The sequence below is a fragment of the Glycine soja genome, chromosome 3, assembly GCF_004193775.1.
Source record: "Glycine soja cultivar W05 chromosome 3, ASM419377v2, whole genome shotgun sequence".
Classification (NCBI taxonomy): domain Eukaryota; kingdom Viridiplantae; phylum Streptophyta; class Magnoliopsida; order Fabales; family Fabaceae; genus Glycine; species Glycine soja.
In genome coordinates, this window is record NC_041004.1 from 2059254 (window position 1) to 2073686 (window position 14433).

At 31.7% G+C, this 14433-nt stretch overlaps 1 protein-coding gene and 1 long non-coding RNA gene across 2 annotated transcripts; one reads left to right on the forward strand and one right to left on the reverse strand.

Moving 5' to 3' along the window:
- Nucleotides 1–4807: 4807 nt before the first annotated feature.
- On the forward strand, nucleotides 4808–10452 carry LOC114405827 (cytochrome P450 704C1-like). The gene is made up of 5 exons (XM_028368332.1): nucleotides 4808–5502; nucleotides 5978–6262; nucleotides 7924–8268; nucleotides 9234–9434; nucleotides 10173–10452. Exons 1-5 carry the CDS (start codon nucleotides 4981–4983, stop codon nucleotides 10353–10355), a joined length of 1536 nt encoding a protein of 511 aa, XP_028224133.1. The 5' UTR covers nucleotides 4808–4980; the 3' UTR covers nucleotides 10356–10452.
- A 21-nt stretch (nucleotides 10453–10473) lies between these two features.
- Nucleotides 10474–12193, reverse strand: LOC114405829. Its single transcript, XR_003665302.1, has 2 exons — nucleotides 12147–12193; nucleotides 10474–10719 (listed from the first exon to the last, which is right to left on the reverse strand). It is a non-coding gene; the product is annotated as an uncharacterized LOC114405829 (long non-coding RNA).
- Nucleotides 12194–14433: the final 2240 nt, after the last annotated feature.

Below are 14433 nucleotides of genomic sequence, written 5' to 3' on the forward strand. Positions count from 1 at the left end.
AATTTAAAATATTTATATATTAAATATTTCTAATTTCTAATTTTTGATAATTTGAAAAAAAAAATAATTTTTTTACTAATAATACATAAAAAATAATATTAATATAAGTTTATTGTCTTGTCTATAAATAAAGAGTCATGAAAACATAAGCATCATAAGACACTTTTTATTTTTCATTTCATTTAATATTTTTTCATATAAACATCATGTAAACAATTTACATAAACTTTATATCAATACCAATATGTCACATCCATGTCAACATTTAACGATTAACTAATAGTTAATTAACAAAATAACCAAAATTGCTTATTTTAAAAAATAAGAAGATTAAATGTCTTGATTTAAAAATAAAAAGAACAAAATTACAAATTTAAAATTATAGAAAGTTCAAAATTGCAATTTAGTTAAAAATATATAATAATATGATAAAAAGAGATAGAATGAAAAAATAAGAATAAAAAGTGTGGCGAAAATACGTAGTACTACTTTAATGTTTAAATTTGGCCAATCTGACACCCCTAAGGGAAAAAGGAAAAAAGGAAAAAAAATTCAATCCTGCCTATGAAACTCATGGAATATCTTTATACCTTTTCAACCATATAGAATGTCACGTGCTATGATATGAAATTAATTTTGAAACTCTTAATGTACAAATATGATTCTGTATATACAATATTGTCACCACAACAAAGAATTCTTAAAGCCACTAACGATTCTGCACATTCGTAACCTTCCTAATCCCCATAGCAATGGACAGTGTCGTTCAAGTTGATAATAGACTAGAATTCTGAAAATCACAAAAAATATTTCATTACATTGCAATATCAGATTTAAAATTCAGCTCTAATCCCTCTAGAAAACGTTTACACTAGTTGCAGACACCCTTGGGATCTGCATTCTTGGATATCCAAGGATGCTTCATTATCCTCTGAAGTGAGAGCCTTCGTGAAGAGTCTTTTACCAGCAACTGCATCAATTTACAGTTTGTAGTAAGAAGAAGGACCAAATCTGTTCTCTGAAAGGATATGTGATGAGAATCAAGAAACTGGCCAAATACAGGCTAAAGGCCCAAGTGGAGAAGGACAAAGCCCCCAAGTGGAGAAGGATGAAGACCCAGAGGCAGAGACACTATCAAGACTATTAATTATTGCTAAAAGCCCAAACTAATTTGAAGGCCCAAGTTAAATACGTTTTTAGTTATAATTTTTATTTATTGTAATTTTGGCCCAAACTGTTTAGAAGACCCATGTCTATTTTTATCTTTTTGTTCATATACACTATCAGCATTGGTTTTTGTTTTGAATAAAAAAAAACTTTTGTCATTTGATAAAATTTGGTGAGAGTTTCTCTCTAGGTTCCTTGTTGAACCAATTATCAGACTTATCAAGGTAATCCTTGTGGTGTTTACCCGAACTTATCTTCCTTCACCAGAAGTGGCGTCTACCCTGACTTATCTTCCTTTACCTTGACTTATCTTCCTTCGCTGGAAGTGGCGTCATCCGGAACTCCATAGCTTGTATCAAACGATCCGCCCCATAAGGTTCACATCATCTGGTATTAGAGCTTCAGCTCTTGATACAGGAACTTAAGAGGGAACACGAGTGGTAAAAGGCAAGATGGAATACATTACACAAAAGCCTATATATTGAAAGCATCAAACACGAGTGAACTACCATCAAAGAGAAACACGTGAGTAGAGTGTGGTGAGGTCCTGAATCTTTTTTTTTTTAAATTACTGCAAAATTCTTTGTTCCTTAATCATGGTAGGAGCTGGTGACAATGGTGGTGTATATCATCAACTGGATGGATCTCAGCGCTTATTACTGGACGCGATGACTACATAAATGCAACGTTTGTTGAATCGTAACAAAGAAGAACTCTACAGGCGAATAGTCAAATCTTCCTTGTTTACTCTTAAACCTCTATCCCCTAGAGAAGTGTGTGATGACCAAATCAGAATGAGAGAAAAGAGAGAACAAGAGAAAGAAAATAGTGAGACACCACAAAGGAATAGGAAAAAGAAGAGTGATACACCCGAGGGAAAGAGTGATACACATAAGAGAGAGAGTGATACACATGAGAGAAAATTTAATTATTTTGCAGAGGCGAGTGAAGTGAGGAAAGTGTTACTTGATCATGAACCACTCTATCTACAGTATTGCAAAGACAGTAAAATTTCTATTGATAATTCTAATGAGTTTACTATTTCTATTTCTCCTAGTGTTCAACCCTTATTGCAGGAATTTAAAAACGTCTTTCCTAAGGAGATTCCTCATGGACTGCCACCTTCAAGAGGCATAGAACATCAAGTTGATCTCCTTCCCGGAGCTTCATTGCCTAACAGGCCAACTTATAAAAGCAATCCCCAAGAGACTCAACGTAAGGATGCACATGCCAAAGTTGAGTATGTGAAAAGATTGTATGACCAAGTGAAGGTGCAAATTGCAAAGAAGAATGAAAGTTATGCCAAGCAAGCCAACAAGAAAAGGAAGGAAGTGGTACTTGAATCCGGTGATGATCTTAGACATTTGAGGGCAAATGTTTTCCAAGAAGAAGGGAATGATGAGAATCATGAAACTGGCCAAATACAGGCTAAAGGTCCAAGTGAAGAAGGACGAAGGCCCAACTGGAGAAGGACAAAACCCCCAAGTGGAGAAGGATGAAGACCCAGAGGCAGAGACACTATCAAGACTATTAATTATTGCTGAAGGTCCAAACTAATTTGAAGGCTCAAGTTAAATATGCTTTTAGTTATAATTTTTATTTATTGTAATTTTGACCCAAACTGTTTAGAAGGCTCATGTCTATTTTTATCTTTTTGTTCAGATACACTATAAGTATTGGTTTTTGTTTTCAATAAAGAGACTTTTGGCATTTGATAAAATTGGGTGAGAGTTTCTCTCTGGGTTCCTTGTTGAACCAACCTCAGACTTATCAAGGTAATCCTTGTGGCGTCTACCCGAACTTATCTTCCTTCACCAGAAGTGGCGTGTACCGTGACTTATCTTCCTTCACTGGAAGTGGCGTCATCCAAATCTCTGTAACCTGTATCAAAATAAGAACTTACTCGACTAATAAGATTCACATCATCATGCTTTTGCCTGGATATAAAATTTAAATATATAGATAAGAACTTACTCGACTAATAAGATTTTTGGCTTCTAAAGAAACATTAGGAGTAGAAGGGAAACATAGGTCAACTTTCATTATCCTGCACAAATATAAAATACATTGCATATGCATTGCAAAAGTGACATTTAATTTATGATGATAAACTACACACTATATAGAAGTCTCATGAGCTTCCATACCTTTTAAGGTATCAACTTGACTCTCAGCCTCAAATGGAGGAGCACCATAAAGTAACTCATAGCAAAGGATACCCAGAGTCCAGTTATCAACTGCATAATCATGAGCAGTAGCAGACCTACATGTGAGTGAGGGTATGCACTTGCATCCCCTCATTTTTTAAAATTCATCAAATTTATAAATAAAATCTTATATTTTTATATTTTATTTTATCTATATTTATATAATTGATCCTACTAATTTTATTTTTTTATAATTTATCTCCACTAACTTAGGGTCTTGGATCCGCCACTGATCGTGAGCTTTATTTTCAACCATTTCGGGTGCTAAATAATCCAAGGTTCCACACATAGTATGCCTTTTGCTTCTAGACTGTAGAGACCAACCAAAGTCTGCAATCTTAAGACGACCCTGAAACCAAGCCATTATCAATTTAATTATGGTTTTGTTAGCACTAGAGTTGGGCATGTGACCAAATTTGTAACCCATGAAACCTTCAATTCAAATGGATTCTTTTTTAGCAAACTTGCACCCGCACTGCTTAACTTGCAAGCTAAACGGACTAGTCCGCATTATCCAAAAAAATAAAATAAATTAAAAATCTAAATTTGGACCCATTTTAAAAAACAATGTGAATTGTCTAATAAAAGAAAATCAAACTAATAAATATTTACTACTCTTATTAATATTGAACTTCGTAAAAAAAAAATTAATAACTGAAAAATAAGATTATGAAAAAAGATTCTTTAAATACTATAACTACTTTTTAAATTTAGATTCTTGTATTCATAATTCAATTTTTTTTAATTATTATGGAAGAACTGAAATAAAAAATGTCCAAAATACAAACATAATTTGCATCTTCTTAAACCACTTGAAAATCATTTCTCTACATCATCTTTACTTAATCAACACTCAAGCACTAATCAATCTATGCTAAATCAATACATTATTCAACCAACTATAAAGAAAGTACTTAATTTGCCAAGTGTCGAGTCTAAATCCAAAGTTTGGGCCACTTAGTCTCTTCACTTACCCTATTTTTTATTATGTTTATTTGTACTAAACTAACCCATATATATATATATATATATATATATATATATATATATATATATATATATATATATATATATATATATATTATGCAGGTTTAAAAAAAACCTGTGCCCCCATTGATAAACCCGGTTAACCCGACAGACCGGACTAAAAAACTGCAAATCAAACAAACTCTAAAAAACAAGGCCCATATCATGTGTTGTGGGTTTAGTGAGGTTAATGATTTTACCACACTTTTGTTTTTCATTATTATTGTGATTGTCATTGCAATATTAAACCCTTGTGCGGACCTATCTCCTAGATCAGCATTTACAATGATAACAAAGTGAATTAAAAATAGAGAAATATGGAATTCAGTAATCAGAGGGTTTATAAAACTAATAGAGAAAAATTGTGTTAGAAAGGATTACAGTAAAATTCAAAGAACCAAAACTACAGGGTTGAGACAGAACACAAGTATAGGAAGCCCCGTGTTGACCTCTAATAAGAGGTCATTGACTTTGTCTTCAATGTTTGTCTTTTGGTGTTGGAGCTGTACCAACTACCAACACAGTAACTCCACCTTTTCTTTGATCAAAACCTCTGAAGAGAAACAAGGCACACACAAAGATGGATTTTTTGCACACCCTGTTGAGTTTGATAGCCTTTTCTTTTCTGGGTATCTTCCTAGTCTTTTGTTTCATCATGTTAACCATAATTATAGGAAAATCAATAGGGGACCCTGATTATGCTCCAGTAAAAGGCACAGTGTTTAACCAGCTATTATACTTCAACACACTCCATGATTACCATGCTCAAGTGGCCAAAACTAATCCAACTTTTCGGCTACTGGCTCCGGATCAAAGCGAGTTGTACACCGCAGACCCGCGAAATATCGAACACATACTGAAAACCAACTTTGATAAGTACTCAAAAGGCAAGTATAACCAGGATATTGTGACTGATCTTTTTGGTGAGGGAATTTTTGCCGTTGATGGTGACAAGTGGAGGCAGCAAAGGAAGCTTGCAAGTTTTGAATTCTCCACAAGGGTTCTTAGAGATTTCAGTTGTTCTGTCTTTAGAAGGAATGCTGCTAAGTTGGTCAGGGTTATCTCAGAATTTTCCCATCAGGGTCAGGTTTTTGATATGCAAGTGAGTGGTTGTATTTTCCTAGAACACATAGTATATGATTGTGGAAGGATTGAAATTTTTGTTTTGAATTCTGTTTGGATAAACTTTTTCACATGCACTTATCAGATAAGAGAATAAGAAGGTAAAATGAATTAAGTTTCACCCGTGAACTAAAATCAACTTATGCATTTTAGTTTCTCCAATAAAACCATTCAGGTGTCTTCTACTCTTCTTCAGCTTAGTCTTATTAAGTAAGCTTGTTTTGATCATGGTTTTGTTTGAACGATCATCAATGATCAATTTTAAGCTAGTATTTCATAGCTTATTCTTTCATCAATAAGAAAAGTGGACCAAAGAAATATGTATGTTAAACAATGCTAACATTAGATCGGTTAGAATTAGGAGTTATTTGAACAAATTTTCTTTTCAGTTACTATCATATAATCTTTCAGTTGAAAGAAGTGATGTAGATGCAAACATTTTGTTATTTTTCTAGGACATACTAATGAGATGCACTCTGGACTCCATATTCAAAGTTGGGTTTGGAACAGAATTGAATTGCTTGAATGGATCGAGCAAAGAGGGTAGTGAGTTCATGAAGGCCTTTGATGAGTCAAATGCTTTGATTTATTGGCGCTATGTTGATCCTTTCTGGAAGCTCAAGAGGTTTCTTAACATTGGTTGTGAAGCTACCCTTAAGAGAAACGTGAAAATAATAGATGATTTTGTCCATGGAGTAATTAAGACAAGAAAGGCACAATTGGCACTTCAGCAAGAATATGTGAGTAGATCAATTGCTTTTGTTCCCCCCTCAATATCTTTGTGTTTCATTTGAATAAATAACACATGTAAATAAAAATTGAGTGGTGCTTAGCATATTAATTATAGAGTTTAATTTTCAATCACATCACTGTTGCTATAAAGACTTTTACTCTTGAAGTCACTTTATATATGATTTTTAAAATAGTTATTTGTTAACTTGTTGGCAGTGCACCAATTTGTCATCACTAATAAAGTACTCAAAAATTCAATTGTCGAATTCACAGGAATTTTGTTTGCATTTAGATTGATGTAAATTCAATTTACAAGCAAGAGATAAGGAAATAATAATAAATAAAGAAAAATAGGAAATAAGAGAAAGATTTGAAAGAAAAGATTCAAAGATGAAAATAGAAGATAGAAAAGAGAAAAGATTTAAATTAAAAGATGATAAAGATAAAAAATAGAAGATAAAAAAGATAAGACAAGAAAAGTAAAAGACAAGAAAAATAAAAGATTAAGATGAAAATAAAGAAAGATAAATTTCAAAATCTGATAATGTTGAGACCTAGTATGTCTTATTTGCCTAATATGTATTACTTTAGTTTTTCTCTATCAGTTTGGTGAATTTTTTTTCTATCCACATCTATTAAAATACTTTCCCTTGATGTCTCACGATGATAAGTCTATCTTATTTATCTATCTCCCAAATATTTTTGCAAAGACTCAATAGATAACATATATGAAGTTCTAATTCTAGATGTTTGCATGTATGAGCATAATGCAATCACTCTATGTTTAGCAATGATTTTATTAAGATACCCCTTCCTTTTAGTTCTATTAGAAATTATCCTCTTTCGAGCGACTAATTCCTAAAACAGATGCATGCAAAATCTTCTTGTTTTTTTAGTAAGGATTACCCTCTGTTTAGCATCTAACCCCAAAGATGATATAAAGATGAATAATGCATGAAATTAAAAGTAAGAAATGATAATAAAAAAGTAAACACCTTTTTGCATTGATAAATGATAAATGTGAAGTGTACAATCATAAGGGGCCTTATACTTGAAAAGGGGTTTAGAAAGAAGGGATGAAAAAAGAAAGATTTCCTCTATTAGAGACACTATGTATTCATTAGAGAGCTATGAGTCTTCGAGGTGATGGTGGTGTTTTTTCCTTGTGTTGACTCCTTTTTTATAATTGTGGACTTGAGTCTGATGCAAAAAATATTCTTTATTCATATTTTTGATATTTTTTTGGATCTTTTTCGCTTTTAATCCCTCTTTTTTATATCTGTAAGTCATAAATAAGAAAAATATCAATTCCTATCATTTAAGCCAAAAATAACTATTAAATAAATATTTTTAAAGATATTTTCAATATATTTTTATTATAAAAAATAACTCATATTTAACCGTTATCATTAGTAGCACATGACAATTTGTGATTGGATAGAATATTTGTATAGTAATGCATTTTAATTAAAATCATCAATAATATAAATCTTTGACCTGAGCCAGATTAAGATGGACTGAAATAATGTGGTATTTACCAAAAAGTCTTGTCATGATATCCTTGCATTTGAACCATCTGGTCTTCCAAATTTAAAATTTTCTACTGCTTTAGAACTTGTTACAATTAAGGATGATTGATGACATTCAAATGATTGCTTTTGATTTTCAGAATGTCAAAGAGGACATACTATCAAGGTTTTTGATTGAGAGCAAGAAGGACCAAAAAACTATGACTGATCAGTACTTGAGGGATATAATTCTCAACTTTATGATAGCTGGCAAAGACACAAGTGCAAACACTCTTTCATGGTTCTTCTACATGCTCTGCAAGAACCCTCTTATAGAGGAAAAGATTGTGCAAGAAGTGAGAGATGTCAGTTGTAGTTGTAGCCATGAAAGTGAACCAAACATAGAAGAATTTGTGGCCAAAATAACAGATGACACCCTTGATAGAATGCATTATCTTCATGCAGCATTGACAGAGACCTTGAGACTTTACCCTGCAGTCCCCGCGGTACCTTCTATAAAATTTTCTAAAAAGCATATTGAATTATCTCTTCCTTGCTCTACAGAATTTTTATTAGAGTACCATTATCACGTGTTACATAATCATCCAAATTAATTGTGCTTTTGATAGTTGCATAATCTGATTTGATTCTTGCTTCGGGAGATTGAGCCAACTCAATCATCCCAGATCGGTTACTTGCTGAAATATTTTTGTGTTTGTATGTACATTTCTAGTTAACACTTGTAGATTAGAGATAGCTTGGAATAGATAGAGATGAAATGATTTATGTGTCTTTACATGATACGTTAGGTTTTAGTTCTTGACAAGGTATCAGAGATTCTATGACTAAATACTCAGAGTTTTGATTCTTATTTCCCTTATTCTTCTAATAAAAGTTGAAATTTAACACAAGATAATGTTGGCCTTACATGTTCATGTCAGCTTCTAGCCCAGAGGGCTCTTGTTTGAGGGAACATGTTAGAGATAAAACCATTAATGTGTCTTCTTCACCGGATAGATTAGGTGCATGTTTGGGTTAAAGTTGAAAACTTAATTTTAGAGTAATTTTTATTTTGCAAAAGGAACCTGGGTCTTGCTTTTATGGAAATTTTGTTTCAGGAAAAATATAAGAGTGAGAACGTACTTTTGAGTTTTGAGGATAACAAAACATGTCAGGAAACTGAGTTTACTCGTCAGACTGAGTTTGGAGCACCCAAAACGAGAATCTAAACATGCTCCAAGTTTTTGAAATAGTTGATTTATGATAAATAACAGTATAGACTAATATTTTTAACAAAACTAACAAACTAACATTTGTCGATAAAAAAAAGTTGTAAAGCAAAATGCTATATAATTTTACATGGTTTTCACTTCATGTGACTCTAACATAAATTTGCTATGTTAGGATGCAATTACTTGTTATATATGTGGATTCTGATTATCTTATCTTTGGTGTATGATTTAAATTCAAGGATGGGAGGACTGCAGAGGCACATGATATTCTTCCTGATGGCCACAAACTGAAAAAGGGGGATGGAGTGTACTATTTGGCCTATGGTATGGGCCGAATGTGTTCCATTTGGGGTGAAGATGCTGAGGAATTTCGTCCTGAAAGATGGCTCAACAATGGAATTTTCCAACCTGAATCGCCATTCAAATTCGTAGCTTTCCATGTTTGTACCTTCATATCCTCCTTTAAATTAACATGCTTGCTTCATCCCTTATATAAGAAATGATCAATTTACACCACTATAAGATAAACTAACACTTAAACTATCAACTATCCTATTTTATTTAGAACATGATTTTTACTTATCTTATAATTGAATTATAAATTTTATTGTTTGGGTGAAATTTTATTAAAATTGAACAATTATAGGTTTTATATAATCAAATGATTATTATTTTTATATATTTTAAAAATATATATTAATTACATTAATTTTGTTGCACATCAATATGGTACTAAACAATTTTAGATTAACATAATATTTTTTTAATAAGTAAAATATTTCATTAATAATAAAGTATTTGGTTGAGATATATCCAATTTAAATAGGATTGACATAGTGGTATAAGATCCTGTTGTATTCATATTTGAGAAAATAATCTATTTAGTGAGAGAATTTGTATTCAATTTCTTTTATGTGTAAAATTTCTTTGGACCAACAACAGTTACATACAATAATCAAGATTAATTTCTTACCTAGGTTTAGAAAAAAGTCCACAATAAGATTTTATAAAATATAATTATATGATAAGAACTTTTGATTCAATGATAATTTTTAAGATAAAATTATTTTATATAAATTTATAATATAGTGTAAGAATTGATGTAATTTATAGTAGTGTAAGTTGATTTTCTCCCTTGTCCCTATATATGTATGTTTTAATTAATGGTGTCATTGCAGGCTGGACCTCGAATCTGCTTAGGGAAGGACTTTGCATACAGACAGATGAAAATAGTAGCAATGGCTCTTGTTCGTTTCTTCAGGTTTAAACTGGCAAATGGAACACAAAATGTGACTTACAAGGTCATGTTTACGCTTCACATCGACAAGGGTCTTCTTCTATGTGCAATTCCAAGGTCATGAATAGTGGGTAACATAGTATATATGTGACACCCTCTACCCCACACATATATGTACTAATAATAAAAGAAATATGTGACACCCTCTACCCCACACATATATGTATTAATAATAAAAGAAATAATTAAAAAAATTAAACTTAATTCAAGTTTTTAAAACATATTTAAATACAAGTTTTTCAAGAGGGTAGCAGACTCACATTCACCTTTCTAACATCATCATAAAACTTTTCTAAATAAATAATAAATTCACTTTGGTTCAAACAAGGTCGTCTATAAAACCTTATACTCCAATGCCACATCCTAACAGAGCGTTGTGTCCCGACGTCCTTCAGCACATGGTTCCTTAAAGCAATTCACCTAGTCATCTGCTCCCCCGAATACAAAGTTCAAGATCATCACAGGATCCAAACACAAACAACACACGGGGAGTGAGTTATCACATTCCTAACTAATAGAGAAATAAGACAACTAGATATACATATCATATAAACCAAATAAAACTTAGTTACACGTAATTCACGTAATTCCACCACTTTGTCATTCAAAGTTCACTTTTTAATCATCAATCACATTACACAAGAATCACACGCTCTGATCAAGACATAATAACACATCAATTTCATAATAAATAATTAGCAAGCGCATGACACAGTTATGCTAAGACTCAAACCTATATGTAATGTGATACCATGTCAGTGAAAAACCACCCTGGGGCGCTTAAGAGTACATAACAAGACACACCAAACAATGGATTTGTCAGGTCACTCTCACTAAGTAAGATCATAGGGAGACCAGTCAGGGTCAGGATGTTTTGCGAGAATGTTCCAACCATATGAGATCAGCATAGGCTTAAAGGAGCACTCAAACCCGGTGACCCCCAAGGCCTACACTCCGAAGAGTCCGTCAGGGCCTCTCCCTCCTGATTCAGGTCCAACCCCTAAAATCATTTTAGCACACAAACACTGCTCATGAATTATACAATACCCATGATCTCACACTCGTGTGTTAAACACGTACAACATATTGCACTACAATTTAACACTGGTTCCTAAATAGGAACCTACACTTTCTCTTTAATACTGCGCATAAACAATTTTCTCAATATCAACACTAGTTGGGTTATTGTATAATTCACAGTTCATAACTCAATACACACATCTCAATACACATGTATCTCAAATCTAAACATAGTATTCTCAAACTCCAACACTTGAATAATTTTTGGAATCACACAATAACAACACTACAACATTATTTACATAAAATATTAATATAAATAAATATATATAACTAAATCTATATATATAAATCCAACAACGTATATCATATTTGATCATGAATTTTAAGAAAGTTTTCAATGTACCAATTCTAAATAATTATATAAACACTTTCTCATATATATAAGTATACATGAATTCATGTATATATTATCTAAGAATACAACACATAGTCTATTAGAATTCTTTTCTCAATTTCAAATATAATATCAATTTTAAACTATAAAAAAACTAAAAAGCATGAAAAGGGGAAAAATACAAACTCAATATCTCCTTACTTAATTTCATCAACTACTATTCACACTCAACACAAGAGCACCTTAATTTCACAAAAATTTCTCATTGGGACATCAAATGATTCATCAAACATATATAATTTATATATAACTCATAGTTATAATTATAAGGATAAAGTAAAAATTGTAGAAACACCCCAAAACTCATTTCAATTGATACTCTAAGGATCCCTGCACATGTTCTCACTAATCTTCAATCGTGAATAACTCATCCCTTACCTCTGAGCGGACTCACGTGTCTTCAGTCAGCGATAGCAGCATCTCTAGCGGTTCCCTGAGATTGCTTCAGTTGTTCCTCCGACTGCTCCGATAGAATTCCCAAACGTCAGAGAGACGGAGAAGAGATTGAAACCTTCACTTGTACTGTCTTCATGCGATTCCTTTTTCTCCCTCCACGAATATTATCTCGCAAATCTCAACGGTGGAAGTGTGCGCAATTGAATTTCGAACAGCGTATCCAAATTTCATGAAAATCCAACGTTTAACGAAACCGGGATCATAATTTTACCGATATAGTTTTAGGTTTCTGCGGGAAATTAAAAGGCTACAATGCGAAGGGTTTTTCTATAAGCTCAGACATGATTTTGAAATTCCCAACGGTGAGAATGCTCGGAATTGGGTTTTGAATCTGGTGTTTAAATGTCACGACGATCCAACGGTGAATGAGTCTGAGATCGTCGTTTTTCTGAGACAGGTTTAGTGAGCTGCGGGAAAAAGAAAGGGTTTTGAGAGGAGAAGGGGAAAAACGAAAATGAGAGACAGAGGAGGAGGCTGAGGAGGAGTCAGTCTCAAAACCTAACATGTTGTTATTTATAGTTAGGGGCATTTACGACCTATTAAAAAAGAGAATGAAAGTTTATTTAAAAATTGAAAGATATGTCTTGTTGGAAGGTTATTGTTTTCAACTAAGTTAATAATCTATACAATTCCATGTTATTAAAATAACTATTAAGAAGAAAAGTAGGTTGTACAAGAAAGTCTCCTGCAAAATAGGTAGCAAATAAATACACAGCTATTTTATGAACATATTTATGCACTGTTTTCTTAGCATTTATTTTTTCTTTCTATCTTGTTTTATCATATATCATTTGTCAAAATTTTGAGCTTGAAACATGAGTATGCAATTATATCAAATACTTAAAAAAAAACTTTATATCTCTTAACAATCTTATTATCTTCTAGTGAAAAATATATGTGATCTATACAAAAAATAATCAATATTCAAACATGACTTTTTATAGGCTAAATTATAAATTTAGTCTCTCTTTAATTTTTTGATATGCAATTTTAGGGTCTCCTTATTTTTTTCATGCGATTTTAGTCTTCATATTTTAAAAAATTCAAAATTTTGGTTCAATCTACAATTTACCTACTTTATTTTTTATCTTGTCTTATATTTTAATCAATTGAATTATTTTTTGATCTTGTACCTTAAATTAATATGTTAAATCTTGGTTTCATTTGGAGTAAAATAAAAGAAATAAAACCTTTGTAAAATTAAATACTAAACCAAATTGCAGATTCTTTAATATGTGGACACTAAAATTGTGAAAAGATGAAGAGACTGAAATAGTTAAAGAAGAATCAAATTTGCAATTTAGTCTATGAAATAATTTTTTATCTCTACAATTTAGTGTTCTTTTTTTAATTTTTGTCCATGCAATATTGTTTTTTTTATTTTAGTTCTTGTAAAATATGTTTATTTTATTTTTTTTGCCTTCAAAGTGCTTAAATAACATTTTTTTCACAAAGCGTTATCTAAAATACTTTAAAAATGAAAATAAAATAAAAACATTTTACATGAACTATAATAATTTTTTTTACAAGAAAAAAAAATGAAACAAAAATATTTAATTATAGGGGAAAATATATATAAGCAAATAATATAAAAAGACATGTTTAGTTGGACAATTTAAATAGGGGTTTTTGCTTCCTACTCCTAGTTTTTCTTCCTGCACCCCATAAATATCCCTGGCCCTCTTAAGCGCACTAGCCTCCTCTTCCCTTTTCTAATTCTTCTTCCACCTCTCCCCTTTCTTGTTCTCTTTCTGCACCATTTGTTGGAACAACCATTTCTCTAAGGGAAAAATTATTTTTTATGTTATGGATTGTGTAATCCAGAATTATGTTAAGATTATTTCAAAAAAACCTCTCCGTAAGGAGAAAAAGTTTTTTTTCTTTTTTTTTTGTGTAATGGAAAAGCCTATATCTACAAGGGCTTTGAAGCATGATATGCTATGGAAAAGTCTATCCATAAGCTAATCGAAACCATTTATAGGCTAATCTAGAATGTATTTCAGAGTGTCTGTTTTGAAATATTAAAACTATATTCCGAAAAAGTCATTTCATGAGGGAAAAAAATATTGTGTTATGGACTGTGTAATCCAGAATTATGTTAAAATAATTCTGGAAAGGCCTATTCATAAGGGAAAAAAACCTATTTTGTGTTATGTGAAGGCCTATCCATAAGGGCTTTGAAGCAAGATGTGTGATGAAAAAGCCTATC

Bases quoted from the DNA above. Each gene is read 5' to 3' on its own strand.
- LOC114405827 (XM_028368332.1), top strand. From the start codon at position 4,981: ATGGATTTTTTGCACACCCTGTTGAGTTTGATAGCCTTTTCTTTTCTG. The intron at 5,503-5,977 runs GTGAGTGGTTGT...TTATTTTTCTAG, and splicing joins GTCAGGTTTTTGATATGCAA to GACATACTAATGAGATGCAC. The intron at 6,263-7,923 runs GTGAGTAGATCA...TTTGATTTTCAG, and splicing joins TGGCACTTCAGCAAGAATAT to AATGTCAAAGAGGACATACT.